Below are 27,921 nucleotides of genomic sequence, written 5' to 3'. Positions count from 1 at the left end.
ATCCTATGGCTATCTTCATTGCAACAAACACAATCTGAGATGTATTTTAAAATATCCTGGCTTTATAATGGTAGTGAATGTGGGGCGTGTTTTGAAGTCCCCAAAAAAGTGCATCCATCCATCATAAATATAATCCATACGACTCCAGGGGGTTAATAAAGGCCTTCTGATGTGAAGTGATGTGTTTTTGTAAGAAAAATATTCATATTTATAACTATATTAACTATAATAACTAGTTTCCGGCAGATGGCCGTACGCATCAATTTGTGGGGGAAGAGTGACCTCTGACCTGACGCATGATGTAATGAACCAGCCATGAATTAGAAGTCTAAAACAAGAAATTTTAAAGAAAAATGTCAGAGGTTTTTGATATAAGAGAAGAGGAGCTTGAGTTTGTTGCACAGCCCTATTTGTTTAAACTGCGAGAGGCGTCTAAGCTTATGATACTCCTACATCCTGCATCATACATCGCTTCAGAGGTTACTCAGTCGACTTGCGCAGTATATATACGGTCGTCTGGCGGAAGCTAGTTATTTTAGTTTATAAAGTTTTAAATATGGATATTTTTCTTACAAAAACCTATCGCTTCACTTCAGAAGGCCTTTATTAACCCCCTGGAGCCGTATGGATTATATTTATGATGGATGGATGCATTTTATGGGGCTTCAAAACAGGCCCCCTGTTTACTACCATTATTGGAATAGCCAGGGTATTTTTAAATATATCTCCGATTGTGTTCGTCTGAAAGAAGATAGTCATATACACCTAGGATGGCTTTAGAGTGAGTAAATAATGTGATCATTTTAATTTTTGATTGAACTATTCCTTTAATACTACATTTACAACTCAACTCTTTTAGTAAATAGACTAAATTATGGTTTTAAAAAATGTTGTCAAGGAATAAATCTGAAAAAAGTTAAATTAAAATAATTTTTGTTTGTATAGCACTTGTCACAATAAATATGATTTTTTTTATATACATATCTAATTATATATTATCATCCATCCGTCGTGGTAAAGGCTTTTATTTTGAAGTTTCATTAACTCCGGCGGCCGTTTTGGCTCCACGGTGGCAGGTTTCGCTCGCAGTGAGTTGGGCGGCTCATGCAGACAAACATCAGCTGAGTCCCGTCCATTCTGGCATGATTAAAACTCACACATTTACCGCAGCTAGAGAGTGAACGTGTCCGGTAAGCCATGTGGATTACCCCGGAGGAGGTGTTACTGGCCAACGCGCTGTGGGTGAGCGAGCGGGCGAATCCGTATTTCATCCTGCAGAGGAGGAAGGGACACGGACGCGGAGGAGGCATCACGGGTACGAGCGAGATATTCATCTAAATATAAACCATCGCTGCCATATGCATGATTACTCATGAATAATGAAGTATAGTGTGCTATACTGTATATATATGCGTGCAACTGATTCATTGTAACATTTGGGAGAAATCTGTAGGTGGGTTTGTTTATGTTGCATCTCTTCATTGATGCTGACGTTGTTTGCGTCATCTGTTTATTTATATCTGAGAAATTTATGAGATATATAGAGGTACATACACTCTTATCTTACGTGTAACATTTACAATTATTAGTGTATGCTGTTTTTCATTATTGTTCAGGAACACAGTAGTGCATAAATAACTGATGGTTGAAATTGAAGTTTAATATTTCTAGTTGCCTAATATTTATTACCCACAACTTGCTCTTTTTCTGTTTGTTACACTTCAGATATGATGATCTTTTGATATTTAATATTATCCTGAATCCTTAATATACCTATATATAAAATATATATATATATCTCACACACACATATATATACATATATATGTATATATATCTCTCTCACACACACACACACACACACACATATATATATATACATATACATATATATGTGTGTGTGCGTGTGTGATATATATATAATGTATATGTGTGTGTGTGTGTGTGTGTGTGATATATACATATATATATATATATATATATATATATATATATATATATATATATATATATATATCACACATTATATATCACACACGCACGCATATATATATATCCTCAATATACCTATATATATGTGAAATATGCATATATATATATATATATATATATATATATATATATATATATATATATATATATATATATATTAAGGATTCAGGATAATATTAAATACCAAAAGATATTTATATATATATATGATATATAACTCATGTAAATATATATATTTGAGTTTTGTGGCAGAAAAACCTCTTATCATAAATGGTTTGGGTGTCATGAGAATGAGATATATTAACTTGTATTCCCTCCTGAGAAAGACACTCACATGTGTCTCCCTGGCACCTAAAACCAAACAGACACAAACATGCACTTTTTAAGACGAGTCCCTCACATGACAGCAGAATGACTGCATTCACCTCTGAACCTGACGATAAATTCAATTACATTAGGGAGACCTCAGCATTAACCTGTTGTTGTCTGGAAGTTGCGTCATATGGGTGTTTTGGCAAACTTCAGCGAGACTGTTATTAGTTACGGTATGTGTTAATAACACGCTTGTGTAATATTCAGTGTTTTACAGATCGAAATAACCCTTCATTCCTTTTGAAGAAGCAAGATTATGTGTTTATCTCTCCATCATAATCACACATTAACTGCCCATGTGACTGCTGTAAGAGGAAGTCAAGACGTGTGTGTCAAATGTCTTGAATTCCTCTGAAACTCTCTCTCTCACACACAGTGTGTTTATCTGGCTGAATGTGTGTGTGTCAGCAGTGAGAACTGAAGGAAACCACTGCGCTCAGATGGCTGTTATTGACTTAGCGGTTTTTTCCTCCACACAGCATGTGGACGTGACCTATGATGTGTTAACTCTTATCTTTTTCTCTCAGGTTTGCTGGTGGGTACACTGGATGTTGTGTTGGACTCGAGTGCTCGTGTGGCTCCGTACAGGATTCTACACCAGACGGGAGAGTCTCAGATCTTCTGGAACATCGCTTGTGGTCTGTATTTTAAGTCAGCACATCAGAAGTTCCCTATTGTGACGTATATCAGAGTGAAACTGCTTCTGGAACAAGAACAAATGTAGGGTGGGGCTTGATTTTGTCCATGGGGAATTGATTGGATGGTTGTGGTTTGCTATTGGTGGATCTCATGTGAGTGACAGGTTGCCCCGCCCTCATCATCAGAGAAGAGAAGACATGTCACTGCTAGAGGGAGAGGAAGTTATTCTGATTCAAGATTACGAGGCACATGCATTTAAAACGATAAGGATGCTTACGGATAAATAATTCATAATAAATACTGCAAAATAGGGATGTGCATGCATGCATGCTTGGGTATTTAGAATTGCCAGCAATGATTAAAAAGCAACACATGATCTTAGCTTTAAAATGTTTTATCAGTAATGCTTACATAATAAAGATACTATTATATTTATATAAAATGTTATAATATTAAATATATATCAATATATTATTAAACAAAATTAATAAATATATTTATCATAATATTAACAATATTAAATAATTTATTATTAATATTAAAAAATAATTAAATATAAAATATTATATAAATAAATATAATATATATTAAAATGTGTAAATTGCATGTTTCATCACAGTACAGTCTGACATCAGTTCTCTTAGCCAGCGATATAAAATTTGCAGATGGCCTACCTCAAAACATGCTGTAATACGATTATGATTTGATTAATTTCTGGAGCCCTTGATCAATATGTTTATCTGAATTTTTAATTAATGATTGACAATGACCAATTCTGTATCTCAATTGAGACATCACAACAAAAAAAAAAATTTTTTTTTCTTTTTTTTCTTTAAAGAATATAAAAAAAGTAAATCATTATCATCATCAAAAAAATAAATAAAAATCTAGTATCACCATCAGGACATAAACAACAATATGAGGTCCTCCAGTTGTTGGTAAAAATACTTTTAAATAGAAAAATACATTTCAAAAATAAAACTTTTAAAACTTGCTGACAGCTCAGTGACAGTTTGACATCTTTTTTGACAACAGTTAAATAATTCCTCTAGTATAACTTATACAAAAATGCTTTTTTAAACATGTTGCATTGATGCTTCATATTGTTGTCATTTGAGCGATGCTTTGTTTTACATCGATGCATCATTACACCCCTACATTTTTTATATATATATATATATATATATATATATATATATATAATATAAAATATACTTTTTTGTTCCAATTAGTGATGGTCGCTTTCGAAACACTGCTTAACATTTTGTGAAACCTTTGCAAATCTTTTGTTTCAAAGCAGTGGTTTGGAGTACGTATTAAACTGCCAAAGTCACGTGTTTTCAGTAAACAAGGCTTTTCTAGTTTATAACTGTTTTGAAATGTTTCAGATTTTTGATGTTTTGCCATTATGGCTTAGTGTCGATGTCTGTCTGGTTTTAACTAATCTGGGATATGTTTTATAATGTGGACATTTTAATGACACATTAGTGTAATACAAAAAGAAAGAATAGTAGTTGTTTGTCTCTTATTGGCCTGATTACCCAATCCCTCCGTAAAATACACAAAACAAGCCTTGCAAATTAATAAAAGAACACAGACAGACACTTCATGTTTAATTGTATTTGATTATTTGTAGAATGCATTTAATGTTACACTTTACAATTGGTTTTTAAAAGGCGTCTTTATGCATGAGTTTTTGTTGCATTTACAAATGTTTGACCAGCAGGTTTTGCCAGCATGCAATATTTCGAACATTTCGAATCAGTGAATCAAATTGCTTTGATGTTTCAAAAAGCTCAGTTTCTTCCTAGTTTAAATCAGTAAACATAATTAAACCAGCAGTTGTTAAACTTTGTGCAACTTGTCCTGCACTCTTTGTGCTACAGACATAAATTATATCTTGCAATTTAAAGCATGACACTTGTGTGAGATGCAACGGCCAAATGCAGATGATCGCAGACCACACAAATGATTAAACCATCAAAATGACAAAAATGCACATCTGTAAACTAGTACTGACTGTGTGTTCAGGTGATCAAGAGCTGCCAGTCTAGATAACAGCTGATTTGTCTTAGTTTCTTCAGACAAATTGATTTGTCTAGATTTGGTTAGTCAGGTGACACATGGTTTAGATAGTCTGGTAACAAAGGAAACTGTCTTGCTGTTTTCCTAAATAGCCTAGTTACTCTTTGACTTCACAAGTCGTTGTTTTACCCAGGGCCATTTTGTGGCAACATCTCAGCGTGGTCTGCAGCAGCAGCAGAACAGTGATGAAAATCTGGAGAGTGACTGTGTTGTTGAGTCACACGGCCCACATTAACATTCACCGTATCTCATATAAACCTCACCTGACCTTTTAACTGCAGCCCTGAATCTGAGTGACATATTAAAAGCCGTGGCACGGTTAACAGAGCTGCTCTGATGGATGTGTGTGTGTGTGTGTGTGTGTGTCTCAGGCTCGTCTCGGAAGGAGATCACTGAACACTGGGAGTGGCTTGAGACAAATCTACTCCAGACTCTGTCCATCTTTGACAACGATGATGACATCACCACCTTCGTCAAGGGCAAAATACAGGTGGGATTTGTTTCATTTGTCCAAGTTAAGAAATATATTGGAGCTGTTGGATTAACAACAATTAATTTCTTCACAAATTATAGTCAGTTAGCTTCTCAAATCTTGATCTAGGTCTAAATGTTCTATATATATATATATATATATACACAACAATACACTACTGTTCAAAAGGTTTATTTTTATAAATTAATACTTATTCAGAAGGGATGTATTAAATTGATCAAAAGTGACAGTAAAAACATTTATAATGTTCTAAATATATAAAAGATTCTATTTCAAATAAATGCTGTTCTTCTGAACGTTCTATTCATCAAAGAATCCTGAAAAAAATGGATCACTTTTTCTATAAATATATTAAGAATTACAACTGTTTCCAACATTGTTAATAATAATAATAATAATAATAAATGTTTATAGAGCAGCAAATCATCATATCAGAATGATTTCTGAAGGATCATGTGACACTGAAGACTGGAGTAATGATGCTGAAAATTCAGCTTTGATCACAGGAATAAATTACATTTGAAAATATATTCACATAGAAAACAGTTTTCACAATTTTTACTGTATGTTCGATCAAATAAATGCAGCTTTAGGTGAGCAGAAGAGACTATTTAAAAAAATATTAGAAAATCTTACTGACTCTAAAATTTTGAACAGGTCTATCTGAATGCAAAATGATTCTTAAAACACGCACACGTCATCTGAAGTTTGTTTCTCTTTGCAGGGCATCATCGCTGAAGAGAATAAAAGCGGCAAACCTCAGGAAGACGAGGATCCTGGGAAGTTCCGTGAAGCCGAGCTGAAGATGCGGAAGTTGTTCGGCATGCCGGAGGAAGAGAAGCTGGTCAACTATTACCCCTGCAGCTACTGGAAGGGAAGAGTCCCGCGGCAGGGCTGGATCTACCTGTCCGTCAACCACCTTTGCTTCTACTCTTTCTTGCTGGGAAAAGAGGGTGAGACACATGAAGACTTGATGCATACTTCAAAATGTACAGTGGAACTAAATTTATTGTATGACAAAAGAAAATTAGAACACGACCGGCTTCTGGAACAAGTGGAACAAGAACAAATGTAGGGCGGGGCTTGATTTTGTCCATGAGGAATTGATTGGATGTTGTGGTTTGCTATTGGTGGATCTCATGTGAGTGACAGGTTGCCCCGCCCTCGTCATCAGAGAAGAGATGTCGTTGCAAGAGGGAGGGGAAGTTATTCTGATTCAAGATAACTAGGAACACGAATTAAAAAAAAATATGCTTGGGGGAAATAATTTATAATACTGCAATATTCAATAAAAAAAAACAAGAACTGTCCTTTTTGATTACATGGTGACTTAAAATCTATTTAAAGTACAGTAAGGAGATCTTGTTAGTGGTCATTATACAAAAATATTCAACTGCAGAAGGCCAAGACTGAACAATCAGGATCAGTGTTCCAGAGAGTCATTTAGTGATGTCATTTGAGTCTTCTGAACACTCTGAAAAGGGCTGATTCATACTGAATTAAATGTTCTTTATTTAGTGTGAAATTGTGTTAATGCATGCTTCTTTTCTTCTGCCATGCTTAATAAAATCTGTTTCTTGTTTTTCAAATGTTCTAACTGCATCTTCCTTCCTTCTTTCTCTCTTCACCATCTCCTCTCACTGCAGTTTCACTGGTGGTGCAGTGGACGGAGGTCACGCAGTTAGACAAGAACGCCACGCTGGTTTTCCCGGAGAGCATCCGCGTGAGCACTCGTGACACAGAGCACTTCTTCTCCATGTTCCTCAACATCAACGAGACCTTCAAACTGATGGAGCAGCTGGCCAACATCGCCATGAGACAGCTGCTGGACAACGAGAGCTTCGCCGCCGATCGCTTCCTCCCCAAACCCGGCAAGACCCTGAAAAACGTTTCCGCACTCAAGAGGTAAGCAAACCGCATAACGTGATATATATATTAGGGATTTTGATTTAAATAATTCATTTATTTCGTTCGTTATCCTAGACCTACGTAGTTTATCTTACATTTCATATAGTTGATTGGTGACAAACATGAAGCAGGGCAACAACTGTGTGATGAAGCCTATAGAATGTAGTTATATGCCCCTAAAATTCAAGTTATCAGGGCAAAAATGCCCCTGTATGAGTTTTTGTCTCATATTTACAGTATATCATGATTAAGTTCAGCAATATCACATGAGTAACTAATAACTGTTTTTGTCCAGAATAAGCATAGTGTAAATGTGATATTGATTTTAACAGTTCAATAAATAAGAAGTTAATATTGTTATATTTTAGACACAGTATTGTCTGTTTTTGCTCAATTTTGCCAATGAAAATATTAACTGTAAAGCCATAGCAGAACTGTTGTGTGTCTCAGAGTAACACACAGCGGTGTTTAGTTTTGAGGGAATCAGTCAGGTGAACCAATGATTCAATGACTCATTCATAAAGAGAACCATTTCCTTAATTCCTGAATGAATCAGCTGTTTGAACAAATGAATGAATGAATAAATGACTCAATGACTTATTCATTTAGACATTTACTGTCACTTAATGGCAGTTTTAGTTTCTTATTTAGAGTATTATGTCATTAAAAAATTATTTAATTTTTCATATGAATAAAATGTACAGTTTACCCAAAAATGTTATCATTTACTTACCCTCATGAAGCCTAAATATTTTGTGTAATAAATTCTATATTGAATCAAATAAAAGCATTTTTTTTCTAAAGATACTTTTTGATGCTTTTGTCATTTAACACAATAATGCCTTTAAATTATTTTTGGGGGTAATTTCCAAATTTGATGTGCGATTAATTTGTGATCAATTAGATTAATTAATCACCACATTGTGTAATTAATTAGATTAAAAAATTTTAATAACATGACAGGCCATGTGTATACTTATTTATTTTGTGTATGTGTGTTTTCATTTAGTTTTTGTGCCAAACAAGTATGATTTTAAAAACTAAATCATGTAATTTGATCGTAATATAATTGAAGCTTTTTTAAAGAGTCAGTATAAATAAACAGATCTTGGTTTAACTACTTTAAACTGAGCAAGTTTTCACATGTTTCAGGGACTTGGATGCGCGTGCAAAGAACGAGCGGTACAGGGCGCTTTTCCGGCTCACGCAGGACGAGCGTTTGGACGGACACACCGACTGTACGCTCTGGACGCCGTTCACTAAGATGCATGTCGTCGGTCAAATGTTTGTTTCTAACAACTACATCTGCTTTGCCAGTCGAGAGGAAGATCTGTGTCAGCTTATCATTCCACTGAGAGAGGTAAACACACACACACACTTGCACAACATACTCGCATATAGTTGCGTCACTCCCTCATTCTCTCCCTGTAGGTGACCATAGTGGAAAAAGCAGACAGCAGCAGTGTTTTGCCCAGTCCACTGTCGATCAGCACTAAAAACAAGATGACCTTCCTGTTTGCCAACCTCAAAGACCGTGACTTCCTGGTACAGCGAATTTCTGACTTCCTGCAGCGCACGCCTGACAGGCCGTGTGGCCTAAACGCTCAATCTGTGAGTCAAAATTCATCAGAATGTATGATATTTTAACCTGTTCTATGATAATAAAGGTGATGTATGTAAGGAATTTGCAAAGTATTTAATTTTATATACTGTTCCTTTCAAAAGTTTTAGGTTGGTAAGATTAATGTTTTTATGTTTTTGAAAGAAGTCTCTTCTGCTTAGCAAGCTGAATTTTCAGCATCATTACTCCAGTCTTCAGTGTCACATGATCCTTCAGAAATCATTCTGATTTGCTGCTCAAGAAACATTTCTGATTATTATCAATGTTGTAAACAGTTGTGATGCTTCAGATTTTAGAGGAAACTGTGATACATTTTTTTTTTCAGGATTCTTTAATGAATAGAAAGTTTATTTTATTTGAAATAAAATCTTTTGCAACATTATAAATGTCATTCAGTTGAATTGCTTCCTTGCTGAATAAAAGTATTAATTTCCTTCACTAATTGTTCTGACCTCAAACATCTGAACGTATTTAGTTTTCATGCTTACAGACATTTGCCCCATTGAAGCATAACTCATTTTTACATTCTTCATTGCTGGTCTGTTGTAAACATGTCATGTGACCTCCATCTCCAGGAGAATCCCAGCCCGAGTACGCCGCCGTCTCTGCCCCCGTCCCCTTCTGTGCTGGGGCTTGGAGAGATGCCCCAAAACCAACACTACAGCCCCAGTCTGCCCACTGCCAAGCAGGGCCTACTGCAAATCTATCAGCAGGACGTCCCGGAGGAGCTGGGGCCCAAAGTGGTGAGACACACCCCTCACGCCCATCAGACCTCATGTGAAGTGGTTCAAACAATTACACATAAAATTATATATGACAAAAAATATTTGATCAAAAAAAAGTAAAAACAGTGAAATATTATTACAATTTAAACTTTGTTAATTTATAGTTGAATTTTCAGCATCATTACTCCAGTCTTCAGTGTCACATGATCCTTCAGAAATCATTCTAATATGATGATTTGCTGCTCAAGAAACATTTCTGATTATTATCAATGTTGAAAACTGCTTCATATTTTATGTGGAAACTGATACTTTTTTTTTTTTCAGGATTCTTTGATCAGTAGAAAGTTTCTTTGAAATAGAATCTTTTGTAACATTATAAATTCTTTACTGTCTCTTTTGATCAGTTTAATGCATCCTTGCTGAATAAAAGTATTAATTTCTCTCTCAAAAAGCAAATATCTTACTCTCCTCAAACTTTTGAACATTTGTGGAAATAGACGTATTTTGATAGATGTATCAAGTCAAATATTGATTTGAGTTAAAATCATTTTTATGTGAGAAGAAAGAGTTTGGAATATGAGTGATGTGGAACTAGCACAGCTGTGTAGGACATGAGTTGCCTGGTGTTTCCTCAGTTTTGTTTTGACCTTCCTCTTTCTGTTCATCCAGACGAGAGAGAAGATGAAAGAGGAATCATGGAACATCCATTTCTTTGAGTATGGACGTGGAGTGTGTATGTACCGCACGTCAAAGACGAGAGAGCTGGTTCTGAACGGGATACCTGAGAGTTTGAGAGGAGAGCTGTGGCTGCTGTTCTCAGGTAATGAATCCTCCAAACACCAGGAGGCGCCGTTCAGCCAGACCTCTGACGGTGCTTTTCAAGGGGCAGTCTGCTCTGTCCTCAACAGCAAAGTTAATTCTAGTATATTTTTATTTGTGCTTCACAGTTGTTTTAGTATTATTATTTTCTTTATATTTTCAAATATGCTATATACAGATAAAATTATGCAAGGGAAGGAATAAGAAAGAAGTAGCCTATTTAAAGGTGCAATATGTAATATTTTTGCAGTAAAATATCCAAAATCCACTAGGCCAGTGTTTTATATTTTGCTCACTTGAGTACTTACAATATCCCAAATGTTTCCAACTATTTGTAAATCGTGAGAAAATTGCAATTTTACCCAAGGCTCCGGGACGTGTGAGGAGTCGCCTGTCAATTGCATCATATCCGCGTTACCCTCGGTTTCCGGTTTTATTTTGTAGAAACCATGGAAAAGACGCTTTAATATATTACACATTTTAATAAACAAGGGAACAACTGTTTTGATATATTTATAGACAGAAAACTAATTGTTGTTATATAGCTCAACACGTTTAGTCTTATTGTTTAAATCTAATTTTCTTGCGAGTCTCATGCTTTACCATGCCTCAGAGAAAAACACTATTTTGTGAAGTAGCTAACATAGCATAATCAGATGCAGCTTTATTTTTAGTAACAGTAAGAATTTTCTCCATCATACAATACGTTTTAAAATTAATTGCATGCCATTTATCAACACAAGCCATCCATCATTTAATATGATATTGTAAAATCGATCTATCTTACTGCAGTGTGTAACAGTTTCTCACAGCAGCCGCCGAGCGAACGCACAGAGTAACGTTATAACATCATTTTCAACACACTCAAATGTATCTAATATGATAAACAGAGCTGCGTTACCTCATACTCATCAATTGCTCCAGCTCCTCGTTCAGCTCCACAACACTCGCTCCTGCTCTGCTTCATACTACAATAAAGTTAATAATCGCATCCATGAACATGATTTCTTCCCGAGTCCAATCCTTATTCTTTTGCACCGTCCTTTGAGGTTGAGAACACATGTCCCAAGATTCTGCACTCAAACTTGGCGTCATCAAGCTACGCCTTTGTTTTGAATAGGCTAAGTTTTAGTCATTTTTGTTGTTGTTGTTTTTTATTTCATTTACTTTTTTCTGTTTTTATTAATTTCTGCTTAAACTTAAAAAAATCGTAAACAAAAATTAAAAATGTTGCCTTGGCATCTATTTGAAATAAATGTTTTTCTGTTTTCTATTTTTATTTTATTTCAGCTTTATTGCAATTAATAAAATTGAATATAATTTTAGTTAACAATACCAACACTGATATTACGTTGTAACATGATTATGTTTTGCTTTTTGATTCAGAAGGAAATACTGTAATTTTATGTTTTTAATCCAGTTTGTTAAGAAAGACATGTTAAAAATTGTTTATTCAGGTTCATTTGCCACATTGGAAATGGAAGATCTAGTTGAGGACATTGCATTATGGGATACATACAATATTCTGCTCTTTATACCCTGCACATTTCGGCAGTACATCATTAGAGAATGTATTTGTATACTGTACACAGTTAACATGCGAGTGAGAGTATTGTGCTTGTCCAAATGTGTGTCGACTTCTTCTGCTCGTATATGTGACTGTCAAAGATTTACACATCAGTGTGAGATATCACACACTGTCAGCAGAAAAAGATCAGTGTCACCTCTTGTCAAGTTGATGATCTGTGGAAGCTGCTCTGCCCTTCATTCCAGGCTTTATTTGTCCTCTTTTTTCCCATTTTCCAGGTGCTCAGAACGAGATGGCCACACACCCGGGTTACTACGGCAGTTTGGTTGAGCAGGCGATGGGTAAATGTACTCTAGCGACAGAGGAGATCGAGAGAGACCTCCACCGTTCCATGCCTGAGCATCACGCCTTTCAGAATGAGATGGGCATCGCTGCGCTGAGACGAGTCCTGACGGCCTACGCTTACAGGAACCCCGGCATTGGATACTGTCAGGTACACACACACACGTGCACACACACACTCACAAATAAGTATATATTTATTTTACTTTTTGTCTTGCATTCTGATGATGATGCATTATCAGTGACTACCTGAGAAAAAGTGCTACGAGAGAGTCTGTTTAACATTGTTCTGTGTCCACTCTCTCTCTCTCTCTCCAGGCGATGAACATTGTTACGTCTGTGTTGTTGTTGTATTGTACTGAAGAGGAGGCGTTCTGGCTGCTTGTGGCTCTGTGTGAACGGATGCTGCCCGACTATTACAACACTAGAGTTGTAGGTCAGTCACGCAAATATAAGCACATGATGGCAGCTGTGGCTTTCTGCTTGTATATATTTCTCACCAGTATTTTCTCATGTATTTCTCTGTGCCAGGAGCGCTGGTGGATCAGGGAGTGTTCGAGGAGCTCACCCGCGAGTGTTTGCCGCTGTTGTACGAGCGCATGCAGGAGTTGGGCGTCATCTCTACTATCTCTCTGTCCTGGTTTCTCACTCTCTTCCTGTCCGTCATGCCTTTCGACAGCGCGGTGCTGCTGGTCGACTGCTTCTTCTACGAGGGCATTAAAGTCATTTTCCAGGTGCAAAAAAACTTTTTTTTAAATGTTTAGCATGTGTACAGGTTAGCGATGCACTAATATGAAAATTTTGGCTGATACGATAACCAATATTTCTTTATATTTGAAAGCCGATAACCGATATATTGGAAGATAAATCAAAATCCCAATTTTTATATAATTTTTGAGAGCTTGATTACAAAAACAAAAAGTCTCACCATTAAAAGCCATGTCCCAAACACACAATTCTAATGTTCTCATTATAATATTATGTAGCCTATATGCTGTACGTTGCACTGTATTTTCCGTTTTTAAGTGATTTCAATCATATTTCAAGCAATTCAAAACCACAATGGCGGACAGTGCACATCTGAAGTGTCTCGGCTGAAGGAAATAATCCATTATTTATCAGCTTTAATATGTCGGTCAAATTTTCTTATCGATAGCATTAAAAATGAACATATATCAGCCGATACCGATATGGTGGCGATATATCGTGCTTGCATAATACAGGAAATCTCTGACCATTTTTTGTCACACAAGTTTACAGTTTTATTGTGTTTTTTCACCATTAACGGGTTAGTTCACTCAAAAATAACATTTCTGTCATTAAGTACTCACCCTCATGTCATTCCAAACCCTTAAGACTTACGTTTATCTTTGAAAAACAAATGAAGATCTTTTTAATGAAATTCTCTCCCTCCATTGACAGCTACACAACTACCACTTTGACGCTTCAAAAAGTTCATAAAGAGATCGTAAAAACTAACTAATCCATATGAATCATGCAGTTTAGTCCTACGGACTGTAGGAGTTTCCTAAAGTAACATTTCCCAAAGAACATGATGTCTCTCAAATGATGTCTGACATGTAAATCAGACTAACAGGTGTCTGTCACTCTTGTCCAGGTGTCATTAGCTGTGCTACATGCAAACATGGATCAGCTGCTGTCCTGTTCAGATGAGGGAGAGGCCATGACCATTCTGGGCCGGTGAGTGTGTGGATAATACAACATTACATAGTTCATTATATGTACAATATGAATAAAGAGCGATGCCAGTATTATTTTAATAGTTTTGAGTTTATTAGATAATATTTACATAAAGCATTTAATGTTTTCTTCTTTTAAATTTCATGTATAATTTTTCGCCTTATAAAGCCTAAAGTATCATTTTTGATACGCCAAACCTTTCTGATAAAGTCCTTCTGTCGTCTGATTGATAGTTTATACTTTTATAGCAAGTAAAAGGCCTTTTAGTATAATTATACAAATGTCCTCTTTCAGCTCGTGGTTTTATGGGTCTTTTTGCTCTGAAATATTTACTGATTTTTATGAAGTAAACATTTTTATATTGTTAGCAATATTTCAAGATGAATACTTACTGGACTGAAGCAACGTTTTTTGACTTGATTATCCATACATCATTTTTTTTTACATCATCTCATGTTTAAACATGAGTATCAAATATGATCATCAGGTTTATTTGTTCATCTCTCAATCATGATTGTATTGCATTGCATTATGTTTTAAAACTACAGAGCTCATAAAACGAAGTATTTAAATATCATCTTAATTAGACATTATTGGCAGATATAGAGCGATGACTGACTGATATTTATATGCATTTTATATATCTGCAATCAATTGATTTACATTGATCCACAAGCATCAGAATTTCATCTTTTTGTCCATATAAATATCAGCAACTGCACACAATTGTGTAATTTTGCTCAGTTTGGTCCTCTTAATAAAATAAACTGTTTTTTCTCCTCGAGTTTGAGCTCCATATGAGACATAAAAGCCTGATGTGTCAAATATGATGCTCAACAAAAACACACATATGCCTTTCTTTTAAAATTTTGCTAAAGGTTCAATAAACTGTTCCATTTAAAAAAAAAAAAAAATGTTTTATTTATCCTCTTCTACTGTCTGAGTTTTGTGAAGATGTTCTTAATAATGTTTGTGCTGTCATATCTGTTTCTCTGTCCTGTAGATATTTGGATAATGTTGTGAATAAGCAGACAGTTTCTCCACCCATTCCCCACCTTCATGCTCTGTTGACCAGTGGCAACAACCCTCCACCTGAGATTGACGCCTTTGAGCTCATTAAAGCGTCCTATGAGGTGAGGAGGCGGGGCCTAGTGCTTTGTTTTCCTGAACAATGCCACTGTAATTATTTTTAATGGAGTATGTGTTTTTTGTCCAATTGCAGAAGTTTGGTAGTCTTCGTGCTGACGTCATTGAACAGATGAGGTTCAAACAAAGGTTAAAGGTCATACAGTCACTAGAAGACACAGCTAAGAGGAGTGTGGTAAGTGTGTGTGAATCGAGAGGATATATTTCACAATTTAAGACATTTCCACATGTGATCTTGTCTTTGTGATGTTCAGGTGAGAGCTATCATGACAGATTCTGCTTTCACTATTGAGGAGTTGGAAGAACTCTATGTTCTGTTTAAGGTAAGATAAAACTCAGATTTTATATATTTATTTGATATTAATTTTTAATATTAATAATACATATTGACTATTGTGTTTTTTTGTTTTGTTTTTTTTAATTATTTATTTATTTTTATTATTATTATTACATAATTTAAACAGACAATATTTTTACAGAGATGTTTAAGAGATGATGTATTTTAAAAAAAAATCACCTGAGTGTATTTTAGAATATTTGTCTTGTATTAATCTTAAATGTTTGTTAATTGTATGACTTTTGCTATTAAGTTTGTTCTTGCCATGAAAATATGGCATTGAAAAATTAAATAAAAATAAATATTAATATTTTAGTAATGCATTTATTTTTATTAATTAATTTATTTATGAGTTTATTTATCTATTTATTTTATTTTTGTGTTTATCTGATCTGTTCTTCCAAGCACCATAATGCTCATTTTGAACTTAAGAAACCACTAGCTGTCTGTGTATTTGTGTATACTGTTATAGTTGTGTAAGCTATAGTATAGTATGTTATAGTTTAGATACATGGGAATGGTAACATAATATAGTGTTTTTTTTTTTTTTTTTTTTTTTTTTTTTAAATCCATTCATCCAAATGAAAGGTGCTTCTCTTTTCTTGATGTAATGTAATTGGATGATTGTTTATTTGCGAGGCCAGTATTGGGGAAAGTTACTCTTAAAAGTAATGTATTACAGTATTGCGTTACTCCATGTAACTAATTGCATTACTTCTTAATGCAAAAATAATGTGAAACATTACTTTGGCGTTACTTTTTTCATGGTTCATGGCTTTTTTACAACACGGGGACATGAGAGCTAGGAGTCAATAAATGTGAAAACAAAGTTTTACTTAAAGAAACTTTTGTTGTAAACTGAAAAAGTAATGCGTTACTTTACTAGTTACTCAAAGTAATCTGATTACATAACTCAAGTTACTTGTCATACCGTCCAGCTCTAGTTATTGTCAGTGTAATTGTGTGAATGTTTTTATGTGTGTCCCAGGCGAAACACATCATGAGTTGTTACTGGGGTGCGAGCAGCACGGCGGCGGAACGTCACGACCCCAGCCTGCCGTATCTGGAGCAGTACCGCATCGACTGCGGGCAGTTCGTTCAGCTCTTTTCCGCTCTGGCACCCTGGAGCTGCGGCCTTCACACCAACACGCTTTCTAGCCGACTCTTCCGCCTGCTCGACCAAAACAAAGACACACTCATCAACTTTAAAGAGTTTGTCACCGGACTCAGTGAGTAGAAGCTTTTAGATTGGACTGAGTCATTGAGTTGAATTTAAAGGGGCTCTATGGAAGATTTTTACTTTAATAAAGCATAAAAATACCCCAATATGTTTGCAGATATTTAGGAAACATGCTAAGTTCACCTACTTGTTTCTCAGAAACACAATGCTACAGCCAGACATTCTACTTTGAAAATGTGCGTTCCGTGTCGGAATGTCTGAATTTGTTTTGGTCTGTGCGAAACCTCGTGCTGCAGTTTATCCAATAGTAATTTGACATCACAGGTTGCCAGTTGGCGAAAAACACTGTGTATTGCAGCCATGGAGACCAGCAAACAAACTGGGTCAGAGAATCAGGCAATAACGTCAGCTGCGCGTTCTCGCACTCTTCTGTCACGGTGAAGTAACACACCCGCGCGGGCGCCTCCTCACTCTCATTCGTCTCATTCGCTCTGGTTAAGTGGTGCTTGTATTGCGCATAATTTTAGTCATTCCCGCAGGTCTCGCGCTCCACCGAAAGCGTGCACACTACTGATCTATATTAGTGGAGCGAACAAGCCACGCTCAGTTTCAAACAGAGTCACAAGTACCAAAACAAGTAGCATAGTGCGCTTAAACTGTCAAATGCATACAAAAGTATGTCAAAACCAGCGGCACAGGCAATCTTGGCGAGTATTCAGATAAACACAGTCAGTTTTGAATCTTAAATAGCTAAGAAAGTGAACCCATGTCGTGTGTAACAGTACTGGGTCTGCTGAACACCGTTCATGAACTCTTAAAGGGACAGCAGTCCAATATTCCTGCTGCTGTCTGTCATGTTAATCAAAGAACAAAAGACAAAGAAAATCACTTTCTGCTCTTGGCTGAATACGTTTCATAACTTTAATGGTAAGAATTATTTACAATAAAGACTACAGAAATTAAGGTAAAATAACACTAAATGTTCTTACCTGAATAAAAACCCAGTTAACCCGGAAAACGTAGTTTCATAGCTCTCTTTATTCTATTGCGTTTATTTGAGCTGTTTCTATTTTATTACTTTTACTTGTTTTTTTTAATGAAAATAAAACTCTGCATTGAAGAAAAGTAGATTTTTTTTGTATATGTTGTCAATTATAGTTCTTAGAAAGAAAATCGGAATTGGCAAAAATCGGTATCGGCCGATCTCACTAACAAAAAATCGGAATCGGCCAAGAAAATTGCAATCGGTGCATCTGTACTAAAAAGCCTCTGAATCCATCTAAATATCTCTATGAACAACAGCATATCAAAACAGATAAATCAACTCATCAGCTTTCAGTGTTTGTCTCCTCAGCTTTCATTGTCAATTGCACTCCCTATTGTTGCTGGCAACCATATGCTGTAAAAGCTGGCAACCCTCGTCTTTGAACGAGGGGGCGGGCCAAACAATATTTTGAATTTGGACTGCAGTACCTATTTTGAACACTGGGTGTCATTCCTACATAGAGCCCCTTTAAAACAATAATGAATTTAAAACAATAATGATGTGTATGTACAAAAAAATTATAATAAATACTGCAATATTCCAAAAAAATAAAAATTGCCCATTTTGATTTCATGGTGACTTTAATGTGAAAGCTATTACCACTTCAGATACTGCTACTAAAAAGCATAATTGGCTGATTTGTAAATAATCATTAATGTACTACTCATGCCTAGATACTGAGTATTCACGATAAATTAATATAAAGTTTGATTTTTTTTTTTTTTGCATTCGCTTACATAATACTTTCATTCTCTCAAGTTGTAAGACAATTAAGGTTTGATCTATTTTTATTTTTTAAGCACGGTTCTAAGTGTCTTTCAGTGAATTGATTTAAACTCTGATTCAGTGATTCGTTTGGGGTCTGTAAGATTTTTTTTAATGTTTTTGAAAGAAAAAGCATTTCTTCTGCTCGCCAAGGCTGCATTTATTTGATCAAAAGTACAGTAAAAACACCAAAATTGTGAAATATTATTACAATTTAAAATAACTGTTTTCTATGTGATTATATAGTAAAGTGTAATTTATTTCTGTGATCAAAGCTGAATTTTCAGCATCATTACTCCAGTCTTCAGTGTCACATGATCCTTCAGTAATCATTCTAATATGATGATTTGCTGCTCAAAAAAACACTGCAACATTTTGCAACACTGTTTGGTTGCATATGATATTAGGAATATATTTATAGAAAATAGAAGGTAAAATACCTGAAAGGTATATAATTAGTCAACAACTTGAATCAACAGTTTTTGCTTTGTTTCTCTCTCAGGTGGAATGTATCATGGCGATATGACGGAAAAACTCAAACTTCTCTACAAACTCCACCTGCCTCCAGGTACGTTTACAGTCACACCAGACTTTTACTAAACAGGCCACAGAAAGAGTGTAACAGAGAAAAACAAGACATTTTTAAAGAACACTGTTAGTGTTTTTAGTGTGAAGTACAGAGCTGTGACCGACACCGGTGTACAGCAAACATCAGCAGAGCGTGAGGAAACCGGATCGCCGCTCTCAGCAAACACTCTCGTGTGTGTGTGTGTGAAAGTGTTTGAGGCTAATTAAAGTGAGAAAACTAGCACGTTTTTGTTTGTTTGGTCTGCATGTGTGAAGAAGATTTGAAGAACAGATAAGAAGGTTTGTAAAGCGGGTGTGTCTGTGACGTGACGTTCTGATCAGATCTGTCTGTCTCTGAAGCGTTGTGTCCAGAGGAAGCAGAGTCAGCGCTGGAGGCCACGCAGTTCTTCACTGACGACGACACGCCACAGGGTACAAACACTGAGACACGCTTATTCCCTGAACATCAGTTCAAATCAACATTAAAGAAATGTTCCAGGTTCAATACAAGTCAAGCTCCACAGAGAGATATTTTGCAGTTTTTCCTGTAAAAAAAGCAGAAATCATGATGAGCTTACAGTGGAATATCATGGACTTAAAGTTTATGATGGAGTTTAAAATCTGTGAAATCAGAATCTGTCTGTCTGTCTGTCATCTCTCCGTTTATCTATCTATCGGTCTATCGTTCTTTTGGTCTATCTGTCACTCTATTGGTCTGTCTGTCTATCTTTCTGTCTATCTTTCTGTCTATCTGTCGCTCTATCTATCTATCTATCTATCTATCTATCTGTCATTCTATCTATCTATCTATCTGTCATTCTATCTATCTATCTATCTATCTATCTGTCGCTCTATTGGTCTGTCTGTCTATCTTTCTGTCTATCTATCTATCTATCTATCTGTCATTCTATCTATCTATCTGTCATTCTATCTATCTATCTGTCATTCTATCTATCTGTCGCTCTATTGGTCTGTCTGTCTGTCTATCTATCTATCTATCTATCTATCTATCTGTCGCTCTATTGGTCTGTCTGTCTATCTTTCTGTCTATCTATCTATCTATCTATCTATCTTTCTGTCTATCTGTCTATCTATCTATCTATCTATCTATCTATCTATCTATCTATCTATCTATCTGTCGCTCTATTGGTCTATCTATCTATCTATCTATCTATCTATCTATCTATCTATCTATCTATCTATCTATCTGTCATTCTATCTATCTATCTATCTATCTGTCGCTCTATTGGTCTGTCTGTCTATCTTTCTGTCTATCTATCTATCTATCTATCTATCTATCTATCTATCTATCTATCTATCTATCTATCTATCTATCTATATCTATCTATTTTTCTGTCTATCTATCTATCTATCTATCTATCTATCTATCTATCTATCTATCTGTCGCTCTATTGGTCTGTCTATCTTTCTATCTATCTATCTATCTATCTATCTATCTATCTATCTATCTATCTGTCATTCTATCTATCTATCTATCTATCTATCTGTCGCTCTATTGGTCTGTCTGTCTATCTTTCTGTCTATCTATCTATCTATCTATCTATCTATCTATCTATCTATCTATCTATCTATCTATCTATTTTTCTGTCTATCTATCTATCTTTCTGTCTATCTATCTATCTATCTGTCATTCTATCTATCTATCTGTCATTCTATCTATCTATCTATCTATCTGTCGCTCTATTGGTCTGTCTGTCTATCTTTCTGTCTATCTATCTATCTATCTATCTATCTATCTATCTGTCGCTCTATTGGTCTGTCTGTCTATCTTTCTGTCTATCTATCTATCTATCTATCTATCTATCTATCTATCTATCTATCTATCTATCTATCTATCTATCTATCTGTCATTCTATCTATCTATCTATCTGTCGCTCTATTGGTCTGTCTGTCTATCTTTCTGTCTATCTATCTATCTATCTATCTATCTATCTATCTATCTATCTATCTATCTATCTATCTATCTATCTATCTATCTATTTTTCTGTCTATCTATCTATCTTTCTGTCTATCTATCTATCTATCTGTCATTCTATCTATCTATCTATCTATCTATCTATCTATCTGTCGCTCTATTGGTCTGTCTGTCTATCTTTCTGTCTATCTATCTATCTATCTATCTATCTATCTATCTGTCATTCTATCTATCTATCTATCTATCTATCTGTCGCTCTGTTGGTCTGTGTCTATATCTGTCTGTCATTCTGTCTATCTTTCTGTCTGTCATCTATCTGTTTATCTATTCGTTCTATCGGTCTATCGTCTGTCGCTCTATTGGTCTGTCTGTCTATCTATCTGTCTGTCATTCTATCTATATCTATCTATCTATGTATCGATCTGTCTGTCTGTCATTCATTTCATCTGTCCGTCCATCCATCCATCTGTTCATCCGTCTATCTCTGTCTGTCTATAAAAAATAATTTTATGTATTTTTTTTTTTTTTGTTCACTTGATATTTATCACATTCAGATCTGTCTGTATTCTAGTACACAGCACTAATTTTTCACAATCCAATCAACAAAAGCCAAATAAAATCAAACCCGTCCTTGATTCTTGTTGTTTTATAATAATTTCTCTCATTAGAATGTGTCATAAATATACAGTACAGTAGTAAAGTTGGTCACAACTTCCATTTAATGTTGACTTTTAAAGCCAAAAACGTCACGTTTTCTGTTAAGAGGTGCTACAACATGACAGGTCATTTTTAATATTTCATTTTTATTTCATTTATTTTGTTGCATCGTCATATCTATTGTGTCCAAGTGTCTCTGTAAGCACAATAATTGTTTTGGAGAGATGAATTCAAATACAACCGATGGAGCTTCACTTGTACTGATCTTGTATTTTATTCCTTTAACACTATCTGAGAGAATATTCAATTTATTTAAATGTTGAAAAATTTAATTGTTCTGAGTTATATAACTTTCTTTTAGTTCGATGAATATTATTAGTTTTAATGAGCATGTTTTGTCTGTTCTGATCTGTCCCGCATGTATCTGTTGATGGTTCGCTCCAGGTTTACTGATCGATAACTAATTATTAATCTTCTGCACTCTCATTTTCCTCATTTGTTGTCTTCCTTATCCCCCGCTCTCTTTTAAACTCTAACATTTTCTTTCTTTCTTTCTTTCTTTCTTTCTTTCTTTCTTTCTTTCTTTCTTTCTTTCTTTCTTTCTTTCTTATTTGATCACTCCAGATCCTCCCTTCCTGTCTCATCTGGACTTCCTGGCACAGGAAGTGACCTCAGGTTTGTGTCTGTCCGTCATCTCGAGTGTGTTTTCTCTCTCTGATGGTGTTTTTGGGCATCAGTACAGATGAGATTTTTTTTTCACTAACCGCCTCCTCTGTCGGTTTTGGTGTTTTCAAGTCTGTATCGTCTCACCCTCTCACTTTCACATGGCATTATCTTACCTTTGTGGTGTGTTTTTTTTTTTTTTTTTTTACTTTATAACCATGGTTTTTATTTCATGAAACCTTTCTGGTGGACATTTTTAAATGGTTAATGGCTAAATGTCATTATCATGTTAGTGTTTATTAATGCAGCATTATTGTGTTAATAGGAGAGGAGCTGAAAGAGGCAGGAGAAGCATCAGCGGCCGGAGACACCGATGACAGAAAAGGTGCATTGATAACACTCGCCTTTTCATGACTCTTGTGGTTGTTTTATTGGCAGTGTCTCATTGCAGCTCATGTGTGTTTTTCAGAGGAGAAGCCAAAGGACTATAAGTACTATCTGAGAATGTGGGCCAAAGAAAAAGAGCCAAAGAAAGAGAGTATCAAAGATCTGCCCCGGATGAATCAGGTGACCAATATTCACTTAACATGTTTACATGAAGGCATGATTATTTACATTTGCATGTAAACGTAGCTATTGACACGTCAAATTTGATCGTGGACGTGCAGTTGGGCTGTTTTCAGACTTTGAGATGAAAAAGAAAAATATATAAACACAAATATGGAGAAATATATGCTATTATCCAGTTTAAAGACCTGTATAATAAGCTTTTTAATGTTTTGAGACCCAATGATATGTTAAGTAACCGTTAATAACCATTGATTAACAATTACAATTATAATATTTTGAAATTAACCTCTTGATACTCTTGATAACTTGATACACAGCCATACACACAATAACAATGGTGTCAGTTTTACCGTATCAATCTCATCCTTTAGAAGAGCGTCAAAGTGGATCTTTCAGTCTCAGCTACAACTATACAACTATATGTTTGAGTGTGGGTCAAAGTGCAAATTTGTCACAAACCTACATAAGTGATGACCTACATGCATGATGACTCATTTCAGACAAAACATTTATCTGCACTTTGATCTTTGAAACTTTGCAGACCTTTTACATTCACAAACAGCTATAAAAACACTACATGAAAGGTGATATCTGAAAAAGCATAAAAGGGGCCACTTTAAATAATTTTAATAATTATATCTGACTATATCTGTTATTTACATTCACATCAAATCAGTATTAGAAGTAGCAACCATGTACTGCAGTGTTTGACCAATTAAAATGGCCCTTGACATGAACATGAGTGACTACAACACATTTTCATGTGTTCATACGTTTCCAGGAGCAGTTCATTGAGATGTGTAAGACTCTCTACAACATGTTCAGCGAAGATCCCATGGAGCAGGAGCTGTATCACGGCATCGCCACGGTGGCGAGTCTCCTGCTGCGCATCGGAGAAGTGGGCAAGAAATTCACCAACAACGGCGGAAGGAAAGCCGAGGCCCAGCTGCCCTCCACCATCGACGCTCTGCAGCCAGAGAGGGAGGACTCGTCCGGGGAGGGAGGATCAGGACAGTCCCTGGTCTCCAAGGCCCTGGCGGAGGCGCAGCTAGAGACGCCACCTCCCACGGCGGCCGGCTCCGACGAAGACGCCAAAGACGACACGTCCGTTTCGTCCTACTCCGTGGTGAGCGCCGGTTCGCTGCAGTGCGAGGACATCGCCGACGACACCGTGCTGATCGGCTGCATGAGCGGAGAGGGCGGCGACGGGGTGGATCGGAGGCGGGGCAGCGCACCGGATGCCGATTGGTCGATCACATTCGAGCAGGTTTTAGCGTCGTTCCTGACGGAAACATCGCTGGTTGACTACTTCGAGAAGAAACACGACATCCAGAGCAAAATAGCGGCGTGCAAATTGCTGAGAGCGGTGGAAAGACAGACCAGTTCGTCAAGCGATCATGATTTCTCTTCTCTGACCACACAATGATTACACTCATACAGACATGCATGAACACACAAACACACGCATACAGATGCAAAACAAGCATATGTGTATGTATGTCCGGATGCTGTCTCTATAGGAGTTTGATACTTCTGCGTCATAGTCTACAAATGATGTTTAAAAGAGGTTTTAGATGACCACGTTCCATCCTAGTGTCCCGTTTTGCTGGGTTTCATCATTTGAACGCGTGAACTTGCAGGTCTGGAATGGAGGATTATGGGATATGGCCCATACAAATCTAAATATATCTATAGGAACTGTGTATATTATACTGCTTCGGCTCATTATACAGATTAACGAATGAAACGGCACACTAAATATTTGATTTGCACACTCGTCTTGAGTCCCAGGTAGGAATGAGAGCGATTATCTCACACTAAAAGTGTACATCACTAATGCTTTCTTGCACGTGTGCTATAGCAGGATATATATCGATGTGTTTGGCGGTAAGAAGTGTCCTTTAGGTGATGAAGCGTCTGCCTCATAAAGCTCTGCTTTAATTCTTCAGATTCACTTTAACACCTCGGATGGAAACAGTTGTTCACTCTGCACTCAGCTTTGGTTCAAAGCCGTGTTTCTGTGTGTTAAAAGTCAGATTTAGTGTTTCTAAGTAGGTCATTGCCTTGCTTAAAAGACTCTTACCGTTGGTTGAGGACAGCATTGCACATGTTTGTTGTGGTGTTGAGAGGATGTCGTCATTGTTCAGATGTTTATTTGCCAGAAGCTACACAAACATTACAGCGCTGACTCGTCCAAACCGTAATGATAGGTACAGTAAAAAAATGTAGCAGATTAATTTAGCACTATAATGGCCTTTACCACGTAAAGCAAGACTTGTTTCTTGTTTATTCGCCACAATACTTTCTGCTGTCAGGCCAAAGCAAGTACAATCATTGGGCTTCATTCATGAAAATCAAGCAGAGTGCATTTGTGTAAATCACTCGTAATTTGTATGCTAATTGTAACACTGAAATAAAAAAAAACCTTAGTAAATTGGAATGCACAAAAACATTTATGCAAGCATATCGGAGTAAACTGTTGCATAAAGTTAAATGAAATTTGTAAAACAGTAAATTGATGTAAATTGATGCACTAAATTAAAATCATGTAAATTGTATTAAATCATTTTACAAGTGATTTTAAGGCATCCCGTGTTGAATTAAAAGAAAACATTCAGTATGCTTTACATGCTATTCATATTAAATTGTATTAAAATAAATTGATACATTGAATTTAAATAAAAAAATAAGTTGCCAGATTTTGTTCCTCCATAAAAATTCTGTACAATCGTTCGTTGAACATTCCGTAAAATCTTTAAAATGGTTTACGATTGATTTACAGAAATTAGTTTAGCTTGTGTTTAATAAATAAAGCCCTGTTACGTTTATTTTGGAAAATGCAGTAAAAGTTGCGAACTATATTTTCATTTCTTGTTCGCTATGCTTCCTTTTAATCAAATGAAGAACTCAGTGACCTTTGGCCTGGAGATTTCTAGAACTCTCAGCCATAACATTGTATTCTAGAACTAGGTTCATGATTAAAAAGAACTTGGATTGAGATGAATCTAGAACCTGTTGTTTAAAGACAGACTTGTCCTTTTCATCCTGATCTCAAATCACATGACTGAAAGAATCTGGAAGCTTGCATTTAATCAGATGTAATCGAGCTTCTCAACCTGTAAATAGTCACATATCACGTTCTAATATCAGAAGTTTTAACGTCAAATCGTTTGCAGTGATCGTTCTTGTTTGTTTTCAGTCATGTATCGCTTTGCTTTTGTTTGTCCCGTTTCTATTCTATATTTGTGGTTTTTAACAATTGCTTTTGTACTTAGTGAATTAGCTTTAAATTAAGCCTGTTCAGCTCCATAATGAACAAATCCTGAAAGGCTTCAGTATTAATTTTGTTTAAAGAGCTTTAAAATATAAACCTGTCCGAATTCTGAAAACGAGATTCGAACCAATAGAAATGAGAGATTTTAAATCAATGATGAGGCATTAAAGTATATCAAATGTTTTTAAAATTGGATAATAGCTGCAGATGTAGGTGGTACGGCCCATTTCCACACTTCCGTTATGAAACGCACTTTTGTCATTTACGGTAAATCTGAATGTGAATGAATCTCCCGTGACCTCTGTCTAACTGTGAAAATAACTCTGGCTTCACTTCACTGTGTTTCTGATTAACTATGTTAATTAATGCATAAACTAACACTGTTTCCATTTTCATCATTCATTTCGCAAAAGGAGTGAATTCTTGTTCTCTTGGTGGAGAGTTTCTCCTTCTATAAGCTTCTGTCTGTGACCTGCAGTTGTTATTATCTGATGTCCACTCATTTAAAAGTTGTTTCAAAACTTATTGTCATTAAACCAGTATTGTGTAATATTATGTAATAAAAATCAAGTTATGGAAAGCCTGACTGTATTTAGTGTTTTCATGCACATCCACTTAAAGTTAGCCCTACACTATTTAACTTTTAAAAAACAAAACTGCATGCATTTTTCGGAAGAACATTGTTTTGGTTGTGCTTTGGCTTTGCGTGACTGGATGAATATGGTTTGCAGTACCTGTGTTTAGGACTATCTGAAGATGTTCCCAAATGGAACCCTAAGCTCTTGTGATCTTCCTCCGAGTCCACACTTTCGTGGCGTAATGCTGCTTTGACTGTCGGGCAGAAGTCTGCTGCAGAGCTCGGCAAAACTGTACATCGAGGGCGCATATCGGGCGCTCACGAGCACCCTTCTGAAACCTAAAATGACAAATGGGACACCCTATGGTCTTGTAGACTTAATGGACATGCGGCCATTGTGAGTCCAAAAAAACAGTGCACATGAATTATGCCATTTGGGACAGGGCCACTGTAGCTAAACCCATTAATAGGCACGGTACTTCCTTGAAAATAAATTCCAGCACAGTGCTATTACAACCATAATGAAATGAGCCTTCACAATAGATAATGCTTTACAATGAACTCTACATATGACAGTTTGTTAAATTAAATACCTTACTCACCTGCTGAGTAATAAAAACGCCATCTCTGCATCGCTTTTACAATGTTTCAAATCCCTCAGTTCTCACCATCTCTGAAAAGCCAAACCAATGTTGATTCTTGTTTTATTACAAGCTCTGTCACGTTTCTTTTTGCCAGCAGATTCCTCGGAATTTGGAGATTTAGCAGCTCCACATGTCATCCTTTCTCGCTCCTTGTGACAACTATCCTCTGCCACTCCCACATGTGTCAAAGTAGCCGGAGCAACTTTTCTATTTACGGATACGAGGCATGCATGAGCGAATGAGGCGTGTACGCGATTTCCTGTGAAAACCATCCTGTTAGGTCTAAAGTATAAACACTTATAATAGGCTTACCATAGTGAAAACACATTTTGGAA

The 27,921-nt window shown here is 36.0% G+C and overlaps 1 protein-coding gene across 2 annotated transcripts; it reads left to right on the top strand.

Moving 5' to 3' along the window:
- Positions 1-1,038: 1,038 nt before the first annotated feature.
- LOC125266850 (TBC1 domain family member 9B) lies at positions 1,039-26,945 on the top strand. Of its 2 annotated transcripts, XM_048187935.1 has the most exons (23): positions 1,039-1,315; positions 2,892-3,002; positions 5,460-5,578; positions 6,306-6,534; positions 7,228-7,486; positions 8,642-8,849; positions 8,921-9,100; positions 9,686-9,853; positions 10,505-10,655; positions 12,461-12,675; positions 12,843-12,960; positions 13,056-13,258; positions 14,143-14,225; positions 15,229-15,358; positions 15,448-15,546; positions 15,626-15,694; positions 16,697-16,937; positions 19,201-19,266; positions 19,626-19,697; positions 22,483-22,533; positions 22,847-22,906; positions 22,991-23,088; positions 23,873-26,945. In XM_048187935.1, the coding sequence occupies exons 1-23, from the start codon at positions 1,198-1,200 to the stop codon at positions 24,515-24,517; spliced, it is 3,693 nt and encodes a 1,230-aa protein (XP_048043892.1). In that variant the 5' UTR covers positions 1,039-1,197; the 3' UTR covers positions 24,518-26,945. The 2 variants fall into 2 exon arrangements, with proteins under 2 accessions (XP_048043892.1, XP_048043893.1); XM_048187936.1 differs by lacking the exon at positions 22,483-22,533.
- The last annotated feature ends 976 nt before the right edge of the window (positions 26,946-27,921 follow it).

Source organism: Megalobrama amblycephala, linkage group LG4 (assembly GCF_018812025.1).
Source record: "Megalobrama amblycephala isolate DHTTF-2021 linkage group LG4, ASM1881202v1, whole genome shotgun sequence".
NCBI lineage: Eukaryota > Metazoa > Chordata > Actinopteri > Cypriniformes > Xenocyprididae > Megalobrama > Megalobrama amblycephala.
Note: the sequence above shows the minus strand (reverse complement) of the source record. Positions and strands in the feature narration are given on the sequence as shown.